At 45.8% G+C, this 19,256-nt stretch overlaps 1 protein-coding gene across 2 annotated transcripts in view; it reads left to right on the top strand.

Moving 5' to 3' along the window:
- The window catches only part of ENOX1 (ecto-NOX disulfide-thiol exchanger 1), a 342,949-nt gene that overhangs the window by 183,157 nt on the left and 140,536 nt on the right, over positions 1-19,256 (top strand). For both annotated transcript variants that reach the window (XM_070800030.1, XM_070800029.1), the window contains exons 8-9: positions 14,928-15,034; positions 18,947-19,064. In XM_070800030.1, the coding sequence (XP_070656131.1) occupies positions 14,928-15,034; positions 18,947-19,064 (225 nt within the window). The remainder of the gene's footprint in view (positions 1-14,927; positions 15,035-18,946; positions 19,065-19,256) is intronic.

Here is a 19,256-nt window from a genome sequence, read left to right as displayed (position 1 = left end):
AAAAAAAACCTCTTGGCTCTAGGGGAAAAAATATCCAGAGACAATATCTTTTGTAATAACTTCCCAGTCAATGATGAGCACAGTTTTCTGTTCCATAGGACAGCAAAGCAGATAGCAGAAGTTTCTAGAAATTTGGCAGAACTGAGTTGAGCCTTTTTGGTATCGCCTCCGTCTGTCTGTGTGTCCTTCTATGCGTGCTCGGTCATGTCCAACTTTGTGACCCCCATGTAGCCCGCCAGGCTCCTCTGTCCACAGGCTTCTCCAGGCAGGAATAGCGGAGTGGGTTGCCATTTTCCTTCTCCAGGGGTTCTTCCTTGACCCAGGGATAGAACCCAGGTCTCCTGTGTCTCCTGCATTGGCAGGCGGATTCTTCACTGCACCACCCGAGGAGGCATACCTGTTCCTATATATATGGTTGGTTAAGTAATACACTATGATATTGGCCTTTCTTTTAAAATGTAAGGATAGCAAAAGATGAGAGAGCAGTTACGTGTCACACTCTGGAACAATGAAGAATTTTAGAGGGCTATATTTTAAGAATTAACATACAAATGTTGCGTGAAACACAGAACTTCAGGAAATATTAGATCTAACTCTCGGGCGCTAAGGGATGAAAGCCTTTCCCCTGTTGATCCGAGCCCAGTTTCAGGGTCTGGGAAAGAAACCACTTCCCAGGGCAAGGGGGAGGGGAAGAGGAGGAGAAACGGGGGCAGGGGGCTCCTGTGAGGAAACAGCCTCTGAGCTACTTTGGAAAGAATCACACGTTTAAAAGAAATATCTTTTACCAAAGACCCTTTAAAGCCACAGGACCTTCACATTAGATCTGAGGGAAAGTGAAGGGCCAGGAAAGTTCCTTGAAGGCCGACGCGTCCGTAACTCTCTGTGCAACTGAGAAGGGAGTACAGGTTAGTATGTGTGCTCAAAGAAAGGACACCGTCCCGTGCGGCTGGTGAGAGCGCAGCCACAGACGGTGGGAGAGCTCTGTTGGAGGAGCCAGGAGGCTCAGGTGGGCCTGCCCCGCTCAAGCAGGTCAGCATGTGAGCTGAGAAGCCATTTGTCCCTTCACAAGAAGTTTGTGGGTGTCTATGTGGTGGGATGACAGGGATAGGAAGGATGCACGGGGCTGACTGGTCCACCTCTCTTGACCAAGGGATTCAAACCGGGGTAGGTTCCTGCAGGCTGCGTGGCTGCTGAGAGGTGGAGCCGCAGCCTCAGCCACGCAGCCTCGCTGCCCCTCCCCGCCCTCGCAGGGTACCCCGAAGCCCTCCACCACTCCTAGACCCCTAAAAGCTCTCACCCAGCCCTGGCTTGAGCTTTCCCGGCTGAGGTATTTGTTCAACAACAGTGACAAACAGAAGCAGGACAGATTTTCTTAACAGATGAAAGCACGTGCTGAGGATGCACCGCAAGAGGGATCAGTTGCAGTCTGGCAGACAGGCGAGCAGGGGCCCACTTTCCAGACTCTCAGACTTCCTTGGTGTCTTTCAGATTGGAGAGGGCTCAATGCAGTTTCTTGTCCCATCATCGTTGTTCGGTCGCTCAGTCATGTCCGACTCTTTGCCACCCCATGGACCACAGCACACCAGGCCTCCCTGTCTGTCACCAACTTCTGGAGTTTGCTCAAACTCATGTCCATTGAGTCGGTGGTGCCATCCAGCCATGTCATCCTCTGTCGTCCCCTTCTCCTCCTGCCTTCAATCTTTCCCAGCATCAGAGGCTTTTCTGATGACTTAGAAAGAACTAATGACTTAGTTCTTCACAACAGGTCGCTGAAGTATTGGAGCTTCAGCTTCAGCATCAGTCCTTCTCACATCCATACATGACTACTGGAAAAACCATAGCTTGGACTGGATAGATCTTTGTGGGCAAAGTAATGTATCTGCTTTTTAATATGCTGTCTAGGTTTGTGAGAGCTTTTCTTCCAAGGAGCAGGCATCTTTTAATTTCATGGCTGAAGTCACCGTCCACAGTGATTTTGGAGCCCAAGAAAATAAAGTCTGTCACTATTTCCATTGTTTCTCCATCTCTTTGCCATGAAATGATGGGACCGAATGCCATGATCTTTGTTGTTTGAATGTTGATTTTCAAGCCAGCTTTGTCACTCTCCTCCTTCACTTTCATCAGGAGGCTCTTTAGTTCTTCACTTTCTGCCACAAGGGTGGTGTCATCTGCATATCTGAGGTTATTGATGTTTCTCCCAGAAATCTTGATTCCAAACTTGTGCTTCATCCAGCCCAGCGTTTCTCATGATGTACTTGCATAGAAGTTAAATAAGCAGGGTGACAGTATACAGCCTTGACGTACTCCTTTCCCAATTTGGAACCAGTCTGTCGTTCCATGTCCGCTTCTAACTGTTGTTTCTTGACCTGAGTACAGGTTTCCTATCAGGCAGGTCAGGTGGTCTGATATTCCCATCCCTTTAAGAATCTTCCGTATTATGTTGTGATCCACACGGTTAAAGGCTTTAGCATAGTAAATGAAGCAGAAGTAGATGTTTTCCTGGGATTCTCTTGCTTTTTCTGTGATCCAGTGGATGTTGGCAATTTGATCTCTGGTTCCTCTGCCTTTTCTAAATCCAGCTTGAACATCTGGATGTTTTCGGTTCACATACTATTGAAGCCTGGCTTGGAGAATTTTGAGCATTACTTTGCTAGCGTGTGAGATGAGTGCAGTTGTGCGGTAGTTTGAGCATTCTTTGGCATTGACTTTCTTTGAGATTGGAATGAAAACTGACCTTTTACCATCCTGTGGCCACTGCTGAGTTTTCAAAATTTGCTGGCACATTGAGTGCACCACTTTCACAGCATCATCTTTTAGGATTGGAAATAGCTGGAATCCAGATCAGCTGAAATTCCATGACCTCCAGTAGCTTTGTTCTCGTAGTGATGCTTCCTAAAGGCCTGTTTGACGTTGGACTCCAGGATGTCTGGCTCTGCTGCTGCTGCTGCTGCTGCTGCTAAGTAGCTTCAGTAGTGTCCAACTCTGTGCGACCCCATAGACGGCAGCCCACCAGGCTCCCCCATCCCTGGGATTCTCCAGGCAAGAACACTGGAGTGGGTTGCCATTTCCTTCTCCAATGCAGGAAAGTGAAAAGTGAAAGTGAAGTCGCTCAGTCGTGTCCAACTCTTAGCGGCCCCATGGACTGCAGCCCACCAGGCTCCTCTGTCCATGGGATTTTCCAGGCAAGAGTACTGGAGTGGGGTGCCATTGCCTTCTCCGATGTCTGGCTCTAGGTGAGTGATCACACTATCGTGGTTATCTGGGTCATGAAGCTCTTTTTTGTACAGTTCTTCTGTGTATTCTTGCCGCCTCTTCTTAATATCTTCTGTTTCTGTTAGGTTCATATGTTTCTGTCCTTTATTGTGCATAAACACAAATATTTGGCTTCTTTGTGTTAGAAAATTCTACTTACTTAAAGCTTTTCTCCAGCTGTTGTTAAAGTCGTTCCCGCCTCCTTTGACGTTTTCTGCCACCTCCGTTCCAGCAGTTTTCATACTGGGGTTCCTTGGGGCTGTGAGGACCAGCAGCATCTTTGGCGTTTTTTGTCTTCAGCGCCTTGTAAAAGGTCTGGCACTCCCCAGTGTTCAGAAGACTTGGGCTTATAGTAGAGATCCACATACAAATGGTTATAAATGCATGATGTGAAGTTGCCCAGACGCCGTTTCCATTTCCAACTTTACCACTTGTCAAGTATGTGACTGGTAACGACACCTCTCTGTGAATCTCAGTTTCTTTGTCAGTGAAACAGGCATAACGATAACTCTTGCCTCAGAGAGTTATGGTTGTTCATCGCTCAGTCATATCCAACTCTTTGCAACCCAATGGACTGCAGCACACCAGGCTTTTCTGTACTTCACTGTCTCCCAGAGTCTGCTCAGACTCAGGTCCATTGAGTCGATGATGCCATCCAACCACCTCATCCTCTGTTGCCCCCTTCTCTTCCTACCCTCAGTCTTTACCAGCATCAGAGTCTTTGCCAGTGAGTCGGCTCCTCACATCAGGTGGCCAAAGTTTTGGAGCTTCAGCTTCGGCATCAGTACTTCCAGTGGATATTCAGGCTTGATTTCCTTTAGGATTGACTGGTTTGGTCTCCTTGCTGTCCAAGGGACTCTCAAGAGTCTTCTCCAACACCACAGTTTGAAAGCATCAATTCTTTTGTGCTCAGCCTTCTCTATGGTCCAACTCTCACATCCATACATGACTACTAGAAAAACCATAGTGTTCAATATATGGAGAGTTGTTGGGAAATTTAAATGAGATAATATTTTTAAATCAGAGATTCTCAAACTTTTATTATGTGTGAGTATGATCTGGAGACCTTAGAAAAGAGCGTTTGCTAGACTGGTGGTTGCCAGAGACAGAAGGTGGAGGTGCAGGAAAGTGATGAAGGCAGTCAAAAGGCACAAACTTCTAGTTATAAATAATTCCTAGGGATGGAATGTACAGCATGGCAACAATAGTTAACAATACTGTATTGCATACTTTAAAGTTTCTAAGACAGTAAATCTTAAATATTTTTCATCACAAGAAAAAAATATGATACCCAGGTGAGATGATGGATGTTAAGTAACATTGGGGTAATCATTTCACAATATCTACCTATAGGAAATCATTATGTTGTACACCTTAAATTTACATAATGTCAATTACATCTCAATGAAACTGGGAAAGTGTTTTCAGAAGAATAATTTGCTGGGCCCCACCCCTAGAGTTTCTAATCAGTAAGTGTAGGGGCTCCTTGCATTTTAATAAGTTTTCAAGTGATGCTTATGGTACTGGTCCAGGATCCACATTTTGAAAACCACTGTTTAAAATCAAGTGTAGTGTCTGCCCAGTTAAGTCTAAGTAAGTAGAAATAGCCAACAACTGTTGTCTGATTTTCCTAGCACCACTCATGGAGTTGATGATGACCCAGAGGAAGGCAGGGTCACCATTTTGAAGGTCACAAAGAAGAAGGGACACCCGGAAACTGTATCTCTCCCCTTCCTGATGAATGATAGACAAGCCGACCACTGACAAAGGGGCCGTTTTGACAAATCTGTAGGCATCTTTCTATGATTCATAATGGAAACTGCAAACGTAGATAGCTCAGATTCAGAGCATTGGTCATCATGTCCTTCAAGCCTTTTCTCATTGATCAGGAATGGCAGAATTTAAACACTTGATTACCAGCTGTTGACATGGGATAGGAAAAGAATCTGAAAAACACTTAGTGGGCAAAAAATTGTAATGAAACTTGGTGATAGCACTTAAAAATTCAGATGTTCTTTATCTTTTTCCCACTGCTAAGAATCTCTTATAAGTATACCTGTGGCAGATTCATTTTGATATTTGGCAAAACTAATACAATTTGTAAAGTTTAAAAATAAAATTAAAAAAAAAGATATTTACGTAAGAATGTGCCACAAGTTAGGTCTGAGGGTGTCCACTGTGGCCTTGTTAATTATGCACATAAGGCTAGATTTCCAAATACGACCCTTTGGAATTCTCCAGGCAAAAATACTGCGGTGGATTGCCATTCCCTTCTCCAGGGGATCTTCCCAATCCAGGGATCGAATGCAGGTCTCCTGCATTGCAGGCAGATTCTTTACCATCTGAGCCACCAGGAAAGCTCAGATATAGCACAGTGTATATAATAGCACTTCTATGTAAGTTTAAAAAGGTTGCGCATAGAAAAATACAAGTGTGTATTCTGTGTATAACATTTTCTCTGGAGGGATAGGCTCTTAACAGTAGTTTAAAGAGAGACACAGAACTTACTGAACAACACAGAGCTCAGCCACATGTTCTGTGATGACCTAGAGGAGAGGGATGGAGGGAAGTTCCATGCATATACAAGCAGGAAGCTGTATATGTATACATATAATTGATTCAGACTGAGGGAGGTTCAAGCAGGAGGCTGTATATGTATACACATAATTGACTCAGATGGAGGGAGGTTCAAGCAGGAGGCTGTATATGTATACACATAATTGATTCAGATGGAGGGAGGTTCAAGCAGGAGGCTGTATATGTATACACATAATTGATTCAGATGGAGGGAGGTTCAAGCAGGAGGCTGTATATGTATACACATAACTGATTCACTTTGTCATACAGCAGAAACTAACACAACGTTGTACAGCAATTATCCTCCAGTTAAAAAATATAAGTAAAGAAATAAAAAGAGACACTGAGTGGGAAGTAGTCAGGATGGGGAGATAGACTTTGACTTTTCAATTTATTCCTTTTTTCGTATATACATATATTACTTTCATTTAGTCCAAAGGGATAATCTAGACAGGGTGATTTATTGTATCTTAAAAAGCCTAATGAGTTCTATATATTGTAAGGAACCATTAAAATTATAATAGTCTCATGGATTTTTGTTATGTTACTTCCCTGAATCTTTGAATAGATGCATTAAATAAAGGCATCTACAGTTCTCTGAAATGTAGTGGGATTTATATACAGCTTAAAAAGTCACTGTCCAATATCCTAGCATTTATTTGAACAGTGTCACCATTTCTTGCTTGCTTAAAATTTGCTAAAAGGATCCTTTTCTTTTTCCTTTTTTTTTTTTTTACAATTTGATCAGTATGTGTTTCTTCCTAGCCCCATCCCATTCCCCCCCAAAATCGGATTTTTTACCTCATCCAGACAGGAAGTTCAGAACCGTGGCACCTGCTGGTGATGTTTGGGCTGCAGGTGGCTCAGATGGTAAAGAATCTGCCTATAGAGCTGGAGACGTAAGAGACATGAGTTTGATCCCTGGGTCGGGCAGATCCCCTGGAGAAGGAAATGGCAACCCACTCCAGTGTTCTTGCCTGGCAAATCCCATGGACAGAGGAGCCTGGCAGGCTATAGTCCAGAGGGTCGAAGAGAGTCAGACATGACTGAAGTGGCCTAGCATGTACCCACACTGCAGAAGACCCGAGTTTGATTCCTGGGTGGGGAAGATCCCCTGGAAAAGGGAATGGCAACCCACTCCAGTGTTCTTGCCTGGAGAATTCCATGGCCAGAAGAGCCTGGTGGACTACAGTCCATGGGGTCACGAAGTGTGGGACACAACTGAGCGACTATCACTTTTACTTTTTAACAAGGCTGTCATGGATCTCACAGGGTTACACAGCCTGATTCATTTGACTCGTCTCAAGACAGAACCCAGAAGGCCGTTTTTCCTCCTCGACTTGAAATTCCAGCCCATGCCTCCTTAATGTATGGGTTTGGCCAAGTTAATTCTGTTTCCTGGGCTTCCCACCAGACTGGCTCCTGAGCTGAGGACCCAGAACCAGAGTAAGGGCACAGGAATCTCTGGGAGCCACTCTAGCAGCCGCCCATGCTGTGTTCGACACTAACTGCTCCTCCCTCTGGCTTTGTCTCGCTCCTCTGGGCATCCCAGAAGCCCTGGATCACTTACTCCTTTCTCTGTTCTAATTCTTCAATCCAAGGCCAAGGCTCATCCATCCCACCCCGGCTTTTAGTATTTAATAACAGCACTGATGAGCCAGGGTGGGGAAACTCCCCTCTTTCACTTGTTACATGCCTTTGAAAATCTCTCAAAGCCATTCGCAGAGAATTTGGGAAAATGTTAGCCCTTAAAGGGAAATTAAATTTCCTCTGAAACCCACAGAGTTTAAGGTTCTATCAGGAACCTAGGTAAGTTTTAAGAACAAACATTCTGCCTGGAAGATTTGTTTGAGGTGCTCTATGTAAGCAGGCCTACTGCCTATGAGGACTTCATCAATTTCTCCAGGTATCAGCCTTTCCTAGTGGCTCAGTCAAAATCTGCTTGCAGTGCAGGAGAGCTGGGTTTGATCCGTGGGTTGGGAACATCCCCTGGAGAAGGGAATGGCAGTTCACTCCAGTATTCTTGCCTGCAGAATTCCATGGACAGAGGAGCCTGGCAAGCTACAGTCCATGGGGCCCCAAGAGTCAGACACAGACAGCGATTAAACCACCACCGCCAAATGGATGGGAGGTTCTGTCACAGCTGTTTGGTGGGAACAGAAGATGCAGGAGGTTCAGAGACTCAGACATAAGCTCAGGAGGATATGGAGGAGGAGGTCTCTGTTTGTTCTCTGGAGGAGCCTAACTTTCTCTTTGACTGCTTCCAATGCTTTTCTGTCCAGAGCTCAAAAACCAGGAGCCTGGGGCGGCCCAGAAGTCTGGTGCCTGGCTCCTTCCCCAGAAATGTATTGGAGTAGGATCTGTCCTGGGTGTTTACCCAGAACGCCCTGTTCTGAGCTTGTCTTTTCTGAGAAGACTGAAGTCAAGTGCTTCTCAAGAGGATTTGTAAAGTTCTCTCTCATGTAAGAAGTCTGTTCTGAAGTCAACAGAGGTCCAGTTTGAAGTGGGGGTGAAATACTGGGAAAATGTATTAAATTACTTAGTCTTAGGATTTTTTTGAAGTTCTGAGGAATTCATACACATACATGTGCATGTTATGTGTATAAGAGAATGGATAGTCACTCACTAGTAGACTGTTCAGTTCTCTTATACACTCGACATACACGACACCTATGTGTATAAATTCTTCAGAATTAAAAAAAAATCCTAACAAGTATGTGTGCCTGTTACGTGTATAAGAGAACGAATAATCACTGGTAAGGTGTTCAGTTGGGCTTCCCAGCAGCACAGCAGCAAAGACTTCACTTGCCAATGCAGGACTTGCAAGATACGTGGGTTCGATCACTGAGTCAGGAGGATCCCTGGAGTAGGAAATGGCAACCCACTCCAATGTTCTTGCCGGGAAAAGTCCATGGACAGAGGGGCCTGGCGGGGCTAGAGTCCAGGGGATTACAAAAAGTCGGACACACACTCACACACTCACACGCACTCACACTCACTCTTAAACGTAGAGGCCATTAGGCTGAAGAAGCTCTCAGGCCATGGTGGGGCTGGAAACCAAACCCTCTGCCTGCACATGCCTCAAGGTTAAGACAGAAACCTAAGGGCAGCCGCTCGCAAATAAGCAGCCGGAGTCTGAGCGCCAGCGAGTCAGCAGTACCCTTGCTCAGCCTCTGCCTGCTCCCGGGGAGTCTCCCCGGCTCCCGTCAGCGGAGCACTCCTGGCCACTTCCGGTTCCCTCCTGCTCGGTTGGAATCCACTTTTGCTGAAATAAACTTCACAAAGTTTAGTATACTTCAGTTTATCCTTTCACAGGAGTTTCTTCAAAGGGTGATGAGCCATTTCCTCTCTTCGTCCTTCCCTTATGTTCCTTCACACCTGCCAGATGTGTCCTCGGGGACTCGACTGTCACCCCGAAGACGGACATTCAAGCATCCTTTTGAAAAAAATCAGTCTCTCTCATTCTTTTATTGAGGATAATTGTTTTGGGGTTCGATCCCTGGGTCAGGAGGATTCTTTGGAGCAGGAAACGGCACCCAACTCCAGTATTTTTGCCTGGAAGATTCCATGGGCAGAGGAGCCCAATGGGCTGCAGAGAGCCTGATACCGCTGAGCGCGCACACACGTAATTGCCTCACAGTGTTGTGTTAGTTTCTGCTGTACAAGGAAGTGAATCAGTTCTATGTACCCAGATACGCGCTCCCTCTTGGACTTCCTTCCCGCCCCGATCCCGCGCTCCAGGTCAGCGCAGAGCCCCGCGCTGAGCTCCCGGTGGTTTACGGCAGCTTCCCACTAGCTAGCTTCTTCGCGCGTGGCGGTGTTTATACGTCAGTCCTCCTGCCCCAGTTCGTCTCACCCTCCCCTTGCCCCTCTGTGTCCCCATCGTCTGTTCTCTGCGTCTGTATCTCTATTCCTGCCCTGCAGACAGGCTCCTCTGTACCATTTTTCTAGATTTCACATGTATGCATTATAATAATAGCTGCTAAGTCACTTCAGTCATGTCCGACTCTGTGTGACCCCATAGACGGCAGCCCACCAGGCTCCCTCGTCCCTGGGATTCTCCAGGCAAAAACACTGGAGTGGGTTGCCATTTCCTTCTCCAGTGCATGAAAGTGAAAAGTGAAAGTGAAGTCGCTCAGTCATGCCCAACCTTCAGCGACCACATGGACTGCAGCCCACCAGGCTCCTCCGTCCATGGGATTTTCCAGGCAAGAGTACTGGAGTGGGGTGCCATTACCCTCTCCGATATATAACAATATATAATATAGTAATATTATATATTATTATAATAATATAAAATATCACATATATGTTTTTCCCTTTCTGACCTACTTCACTCTGTGTGACAGACTCTGGTCCATCCACATCCACCACAAATGACCCAACTTCATTTCCTCTTATGGCCGTCACTTTTAATTTTTTTCATTTTTCTCAAATAACCTAAATTTAGGCAAACCTAATATGTAGAAACACATGGCATCACCGACTCAATGGATATGAGCTTGAACAAGCTCCGGGAGTTGGTGATGGACAGGGAGGTGTGACATGCTGCCATCCATGGGGTTGCAAAGAGCTGGACACGACAGAGTGGCTGAACTGGACTAAATACATAGAGTGGGAGGGGAGATGTGCAAAGTATGAAGAGTACATATTAATTCTCTTACTGAGAGCTCTTTCTGTTGATAATGCTTCCAAAATGCTGAAGTATTCTAACCGCTGTAAGCTGGTGTGGGGCCTCCAGCCACCACTCTGCAGATCCCTGGGTGGTGAAGGCCCCGTGGGGGTTGACGTGAGTTTATTCTGCTCACAGCTCAACTTCTGCACGCTGTCTTTGTGAACTCAGGCCAGCACCGTCTTGTGTACTATTTCTCTGTCTCAGCATTGAAGTAGAGTGTTGAAGATCCCACGTTAGCAACTACTTGTAGTTTTGCCTATAGAATATGTTGTATAAATCATACTGGGGAAGTGGTGAGTGGTAGTCAAATTCACCAACTTGCTCTTTGGTGTGTCCTGCTGGAGACAATGAAGACTGAATGGTCTTTCCCTGGGACATCAATCCTAGCAGTCATCCTGATTTATGATTTAAAAAAATACACTGTCTTGGAATCCCATCCATGAGGGCATACTCTTTGAGATAGTGTTTCCCTAATGAGGATGAATCCATGCCGAGCCGAGCATTCTTCTGAGTCCTTTCGTGCACTTTTCATTTGAAAGACACAGCTGGTTCACAGTTAGTCTGCACCAAAATGAGAGGAGTCAGCTGGACCTCAGAAATACTGTGCAAGTTATTTTTTAAACCTAAGCCAAGTTACCCAGTTTGGGGGTTTTAGTTTTGAGTTTTTTTTAACTTGTTAATATGTGGGGCGGGGTAGGGAGTATAAAACTTAATAAGAAATAAAGATAATCATTTTAGTTAATGTGCAATTGAACAGAATACAATTAATTACATGAAGTTGAAAATGGCCCAGAAAATTCAAGATAAATCTCTGAATTCTTACTTTTTTCCCCAAACCTCCAATGTGTGTTAATGTTTTGGCTCCATCTGGATGACCTTCAGGTATCTCAGATTCAGCCTGTCCAGAAGTCAGCTCCTGATCTCCTCTCGCAGACCTCCACTGTGCTCATCCTCTTGGTCTCTGGTGTACTCCCCAAGCTTGAGCCATTCTGTTCTCCCTTCTGTCCAACCTTACAGCAAGTCAGCCACTGTGTCCTATTGACTCCTTGCTCCTCTCTCCACCCAGCACCCTGTGTTAATCCCAGGCCTTCATCATCTCTCCCCAACAAATCCTGCTTGCCGGTGCCTCCTCTGGTCTACAGTATACAGTCACACTCTGGCTTGTAACATATACAGTCCCTCCTGAGTCATCCTCACCCAGATTCAGCCCCATCCCCACCAGCTACTTTCACACAAAGCCCTTTCACAGCTCCATGCCCACCTTTGAACCAGCCGCCCCTGCCTTCTCTACTGGGCAAGCTGCTGATTCATCATTTAAGACTTAGCAGATGTGGCCTTCTTTAGGGATGTTCCATCTGATTTCTGCCTAACTGAGTTAGTTACTGTGTCCCCATCAGTTCAGTTCAGTTCAGTTCAGTCAGTCATGTCCAACTCTTTGTGACCCCATGAATCACAGCACACCAGGCCTCCCTGTCCCTCACCAACTCCCGGAGTTCACTCAGACTCACGTCCATCCAGTTGGTGATGCCATCCAGCCATCTCATCCTCTGTTGTCCCCTTCTCCTCCTGCCCCCAATCCCTCCCAGCATCAGAGTCTTTTCCAGTGAGTCAACTCTTCGCATGAAGTGGCCAAAGTACTGGAGTTTCAGCTTTAGCATCATTCCTTCCAAAGAACACCCAGGGCTGATCTCCTTTAGAATGGACTGGTAGCTGTCATCAATACCTCTCTTGTGTAGGGTAATTACCTGCTTGTCTTTATTTCTCCCTAGAGACAGTGATCTCATCAAGGGCATGAGCTCTGTCTTAATTGTGTGTTTCTAGCAATCAGTCAAATGCTTGTTCATTCGGAGGATCTTCTATGTTTGCTGAATGAATGAATGAATTGAACTTATGCCCTGAGATGTGGTAATAACATGTACTAAATAATTGAGACATTTAACCTCATTCAAGAGTACTGGGCTTCAGTAGATACCCAGGAGTCTGTTTTAACCCTTGAACCTGTGCAGTCTTTTCTCTACATGCCTTGCCTTCTGTACGCCTCCACATGCATTAATGATCCCTCTTACTTTCCTGCCACTCCACACACACACATGTATGACTTCACCATTTTCACTGTTGTATATCCCCTCTATTAACAGCCTTCCCTCACTGCTAGCAGAATGTTGACTTGCACCCCCCAGATACTCCGTCTCAACCTGTCCTGTGCTTTGTCCTCAGGCCTGGTGTCAGGACACCCACCATTCAGGACACCGTCATCTAACCATGATGCTGGTTAGAGTTCTACTATTAAAAGCAATGGAGCCCTTTACTCTCTAACAATCCCACGATCACCACCCCGGACAGATAATCTTATTAGACGGTGGATCCCACTGTGGCCTTTTGGGCCGGCTGCTCTGTGTTGCCCGTGCAGCAGGCAGCTTGAAGCCCCAGATTCTCGCAGCCTCCCCGCAGACAAAGCAACAGGAAACCCAGGCTGCGGAAGCCGAACCAGTTCTCCACCAGCCGCGCAGCTGAGCGGAGCCCTGGGGGTGGGTGATCAGGGGAAAGTCAGCACTGGGGGTGGCTTGGCGGGACTGGCCTGGAAGTGTTCCTTCCTCTAGGTGAGGTGGGAGAGGGGAACCGAGTATACTCAAGGTGGGGGAGAGCTTAGCTGCCCACAGATCCTCCTGTTCCAAGTAAGCGCAACAAATTCATCAGGTGACCGGAGGATGAAGTTTGATGAGATTCGGAGTTGGGATTCCCTTGAGGCAGAAAACAGTCCACGGGAGAGCCCCTGTGAAAATCACCCACAGAGTGAGAAGTAGTTGCTCGTTAACATTAGAAGATATTTACCATGTAGTAGGGCTTCCCGGGTGGCTCAGTTGTGAAGAACCCACCTGCCAATACAGGAGACATGAGAGACGCAGGTTCGATCCCTGGGTCGGGAAGATCCCCTGGAGGAAGGCATGGCAACCCACTCCAGTAATCTTGGCTTAGAAAATCCCCATGGATAGAGGAGCCTGGTGGGCTACAGTCCATAGGGTCGTGAAGAGTCAGACACGACTGCAGCGACTTAGCCAGCACCGTGTAGTCAGTGAAGGAAATCCGCTTTCTTCCTCCCCTCCATCACACACTTGTTTGTTTTGTGGGCTCACTTTTGAAATCAGGGCACCAGGTGCTGCTCTTCTGCGGGCATTATTCTATTTCTCTTTGACATTCTTTGGACACCTGGAAGATTGGGAAGAGCTTTGATGTCCTTTTTTATAATAGAGCCCTGGGAAATCACTTAAGAAAGATTTATGTTAAGCAGAGCGTTAGCATCCATAAGAAGCTCATTTTACCTGTGCTTTCCTAACATTTCCTAAATGTTTAGAAGTTCGGGTTTAATCATATGGTTCATTCAGTGCCACGATTTCCTTAATCCCGTGCTTAGTAGATTGATAACCGCTTGAGCAAAATTAAATCTGCAGTCGGTTGGCCCCACCTCTGAGCTCCACTGCTAAGAGTCCTTTCCTTTCCCTGGAGAGCTTTGTTCACCACCCCTCAGCACTGACCATGGACACAGCACCTCGCCTGGAAGCCACAGAAGTGCTATGTTAAGTCAAAGTGATAGAAGTAGACCTTCAAGGGTGTTGGGAGCCTGAGGGGGGAGGGGAGCTTTATGAAAGTGAAAACGGAGTCACCGAGAATGGTCGTGGCCGTGCTGAAAGCGTGGAGGGCGCCATATGGTGTTGCATTAAGATCTGCATGCAGTGTGCTGCTGGTTGGGTGAGAGCCTTGGTCTGTCTTGAAGTGGAGGCAGTGGCTCCTGTTTACTGCCAGAGGGCTGGAGAGCTGGCTGCAGTGGGTGCCACAGGGGAGAAAGGGGGACCAACGAGTAAAAATGGCCTTGAGATCGAGGGGAAATGTGACACCACTACTCACTGCCCCACCTTGGAACTTGGACACGGTAATGTCTTCAGAGGGCGGCAACAGGGCCCTTGAGATGGAGGCCAGCAGAGGGAAAGATGCATGTTTGCCACTTCCTCGTTCAGCCGCTCCACCCCGGCTTCACTTCTCAGGCCCCAACCCCAGGCATTCCTGGATTTGTAGATCTGTATCTGTATGCCACCACCAGTGCCTGGATATCTATAGATCTACATTGACAGATCCACCAAGTCATGTTTTTAGACACGAGCTAAAGAAGGCTGGGGTGCCAATGTCCATGCCCTTTTCCCAGCCATATTTAGAACTTGTGTTAACCTAAAGTTGTGGAGACAGACTTGAAGGGAGACCTCCCCAACCTTGCTAACATGTAAGTACGAAAAGGCACGAATCGGATGGATATGGATGATGTCATTTCTACTGTGACATCATCTATAGACTCTTAGTGCCTTTGCTTTGCTTCCCTGGAGTGATCACAACATAAATTACTTGTCTTGTTTGACTTCCTTGTTCACCAAAGTTGAGCAGATTGTGGCCGTTTTCAACGCTTCTACCAGACAAAAAGCTTGGGACCATTTCTCGAAAGCTCAGCGCAAGAACATAGACATTTGGCGAAAGCACTCTGAGGTTGGTGATTTTATTATTACTTTCTAACCACCGTCACACAGCTGGATTGGCAGGGAAGAGTGTGGCTACAGCCATGATGGTTTCTGTTACAGCGGGCAGTCCACCGGCCTGTGTCCTGTCTCACTGTCAGCCCCACATCCAGCTCAGATTGGTCCCCTGGTCCATAAAAGCAGCTGACCTGATGCTTGGAGGACGGAGAGCTTTTCTTTCCTGCAGAGAAAAGCATCTCTCCCATTCATAGGAAAGAGCTCGGAAATAAGCCCTTGGCGTAATCATTGTGCCGAAAAAGTGTAACGTAAAATAGAAAACTGGTCTTGACTGAGTTGGTTTTTTCCAGTGTTCTGCGGCACCATGGTTGCCATTTGCCCCTTGGCTAGAAAGGGCAAGTGTGCCTTTCAGCCACGTCTTCTCATCTTAAGCAGTGCTGTAGTCTCCTGTGCCAGCCGAGGGGCCCCGTCAGATCCCTCCCCAGAGCAGATGTCCCCAGGTAGTGAATATCCCGGCTAGCACTGCCCACCTTTCTGCATCAGTGCATGTGTAAAGTGTGAGTATCTACCCCGAGGCAAGAGCTCAGACCTCGACCTTCCCTGCCACCTACAAGAACCAGAATGTGTCATGAGTCATTACCCGTCCAGCTGTTATTTTTAACCCTGCAGTGTAGTGTTCGCTTTGAACCTGTAATTTGAAAGTAAGTATACTGTCTTTGTTTGCTTCTTCCTTTTTTTTTATTTAACGAGAGAATGTCTTTCATTTGGATGCTTCTCCATCTCTAGCATGTTAATATTAAAGCTCTCTAAATGATAACCCCCTCTTTCCAAATCCCAAACTTATAGAAGGTAAGGTTTATTTATTTAATGATTTTGGCTACACTTGGAAAATAAGTGTTTTATGTAGAGTTTGAGGAACCACAAAGTGCTGGGGAATCAATCATCTGGGTAGCATTTTAAGTGCCCATTAACTAATGCTAAATTACAGTTGAATACCAATGGCGCTGGATGTAGCATCCACATGCATACCAAATGAATTCTTTATTATCACTGTTATTATGGTGAATACTGAATGACTTCACAATAATGGGACACTTAAAACGCTAGTGCAATTTATTATGAAGAAGGACATTTTTTATTTTGTTCACAAATTCGGAGAATGTGGCTGGTGACTGATACAATTCTGTTCCTCTGCCCAGGATGATGGATAAGGAGGAGGTGGGGTTTCTCTTCAATGTTGGGGAAAAGGGGGGCAGAAAACCAACAGGAGCTCATCTCAGGCCCTCGCAGACACTGACTGACTCAGGATCCATGTCAGTGTTGATTTTCAGGAGGAAAGAGTCCCGGAAATCAGTGATGAAATATCCAAGATGAGTGTTCTGAGACACTCATTGGAATCCACAAAGCACGATTCAGGTGTGGGAATGATTTGCCTATGAATTGTTTGCTTTTTTGGCTTCACACAAAACCAGACATACTAGGAGAAATGTTAAGAGAAGGGCAGGTGGCTTAACTCTGGATAAATCCAGACCTACCAAATCTGGCATTAATACGTGAGTGTCAGCAACTCATTGATCCATCAGGCTTCCTGCCATGTCTGATCCTGCTCCCCTAGCCCTGCCGCCGCCTCCTGTGCAGGGCCATCCTCTCCTTTGCTGAATGGGACACACAAAGGGTTCTGGCTTTGTCCCAAGGAACCCTGCTTGCTTCACTCCCTCCCGGGAGGCAGAAACGGAAGCAGTCCAGAGAGATGCTCCTGGAAAGGGTCTTTGCATCTCCTTGCCGCTCCCACCGCCTCTTTTGGTAGACCAGGAAATAGAATTCTAAATTACCTTTGATTTTCTCTCCTCCGTGTCGCCTAACTGATTAAATACCAGTTGGCAGTTTAACATTGTGGATGATTTCTCAGTTGCATATAAGCTTGATAATTGGCTTGATTTTTTCCACGTTCCCGTGAACAGCATCTGTTAATTATCGGCAACACCTTTACAGATTTATTAGAGTGTACTAGTGATTTACTGCTGAACCAGAGGCACCCTGTGGAAACACCCACCGCTTTTTGTTCCCCCTTCAATTTTTTTTTCCTTTCCATCACCCTTCCGAGAACAGCTACTGTATGACAGTTTGTCATTAATTGTAAAGACTAAACAACACACCCTTTCAGCCTCCTTTATTCTTTCCACCTGAAGTTTCTTTGTTTCGAGTATTTTCAGGCCACCTCCTGGGGAAGTGGGCTCCTTGTCAGTGGAAAGATTAGCTGTCCACAATCTAAAAACCTCCCCACTAATCACATGTGACAACCACCTCTGAGCTCCGATGGTGTTATTAAGGCGGAATTGGAACCTCTCTCTGCTGGGTGGCACGGTCAAATAAGGGAACACTGCCTTCATCCTGTGCCGCTCAGGACTGCCCGGTGACGGGTGGTCCTGTCCCAGGGACGTCCCTTCTACCTCTCCTTCTCCCTGTCTTGTGACTTCCCTGTTTCTGCAGTAGTGGTTCCTGGGGTTCAGAGCTGACCGTGCGAGTGTGATTGGCAAAACATAATTCCCCATCCATCGTGCTTCAGTTAAAATGTGTGCATTATGGAGAGAGGAGAATTGAGAGCACCTATAACAGAATAATACAGACACATCCATCCATTGAAAGGGCACTTTGTGTTTAAAGTCATGCCACTGACATGTTAGTGCTGTGATTTAGTTTTATTGTGAGTCATAGAGTCATTTATTATAAAGTGAAATTATTTTAACTGTTTGACTTTTATTTAGAGACCTTGGTTTAAATGGGGAGAAAAATAATAATGCAACCCTGCTCTTATTTTTTTTTCCCTCTTTAAGACCAGAACATATAAGAGAACAGAATAGATAAGAATTTACAAATATATAATATCCAGCTTGATGCAAAATAGTAATATAGTAATTTAATGTAAACCATTACAGTGTCCTGATTTTTAGGCACAGTAGTAAACAATTTATTATCTAAGTCTTTATTTTCAAAAATGAATTTTAACATAGCACTTTTCCATTCAAACAGCCTTGTATTACTACTATCTCGTTTATGTGTGAGTAGACTGAGACTCAAAGAAATTAAATGCCTTGATTACAGTCACTTCTCTAGGAAACAGAGAAAGATACAATCCTTAGATCTTAAAGGGATGCTAAAACAACCATTACATCACAAACAATAAACCCCTGTGATAATGTGAAACACCAGAAAAGAAGGCATCTGCTTTTATTTTGTCCTGGAACACCTTTGGATATCTGAAGTGTGTGTGTGTGTGTGAGAGAGAGAGAGAGAGAGAGAGAGATAACATGTGGGCACATACACACATGTGCAGGGACACTATTACGCATGAACTTAATTTTCAACTTAATGAACCAAATCTCACATGATGCTAAGAATGTCACATGCATTAACTTGTTTATCCTCAAAACTCTTATTGTTACACTATCTCAGTGAATGAATTGACCCTAAGAAAGATGAAGTATCCCTAAAGTGACCCCAGTGGTTCAGGGGTAGATGAGGCCTTTTTAAAAATCCTCCTGTGTGTATTTCTAATCACTAGCTGAGCCCCTCCTGCGTGCCATTCCTGGTAATAGACATTTCTGTGGGAGCCTCAAAACAGCCCTGCCTGGGTGGATGTTATTGCCCCCATTTTTACCAAAGAGGAAATTAAGACTCAAGAGATTGAATATCTTGCTTACAAGCCCTTGACTCACCTTTGGTGAGCAGGGGTTTCTCGCGAATCGGATGCCGAATCCCTCGGTCTGTCCGCACCACAGACCCCGCAGAACTCCCCTCTGGGTTAGGTGGGGCAGTGTTTGGGAGGTGAAGACATGTCTGTATCAGTCTTAATACCCCGAGAGACCGCTGAGAAAGCAGTGTCACGTGTCTGGAACTCTGACGCCCGTGGGTCCTCTGCTTCCAGGAACTTCGGAATGCTCAGAGTGAGCAGCTTATGGGCATCCGTCGCGAAGAAGAGATGGAAATGTCGGACGATGAGAACTGTGACAGCCCCACTAAAAAAATGAGAGTCGATGAATCAGGTAACGCTGATCACCACCGCACCCCTGTGAGCTGCCGTAATGATCTTCCTAATCTTAGCTGGGGCGTACATATCGGCAGGTGGTCACATCACTCACTTTTATTTGAGTTACACTAAACTTTTCATCTTTGAGTGACTCTGCCTTTTATTAATAGAACTTGAAATTCCTTTTTGGAAACATAATGATTTAAAT

This window comes from Bos indicus, chromosome 12 (assembly GCF_029378745.1).
Source record: "Bos indicus isolate NIAB-ARS_2022 breed Sahiwal x Tharparkar chromosome 12, NIAB-ARS_B.indTharparkar_mat_pri_1.0, whole genome shotgun sequence".
In the NCBI taxonomy this organism is placed as follows: domain Eukaryota; kingdom Metazoa; phylum Chordata; class Mammalia; order Artiodactyla; family Bovidae; genus Bos; species Bos indicus.
The sequence above is the reverse complement of the archived record's forward strand: the minus strand, read 5'-3'. Positions and strand labels throughout refer to the sequence as shown.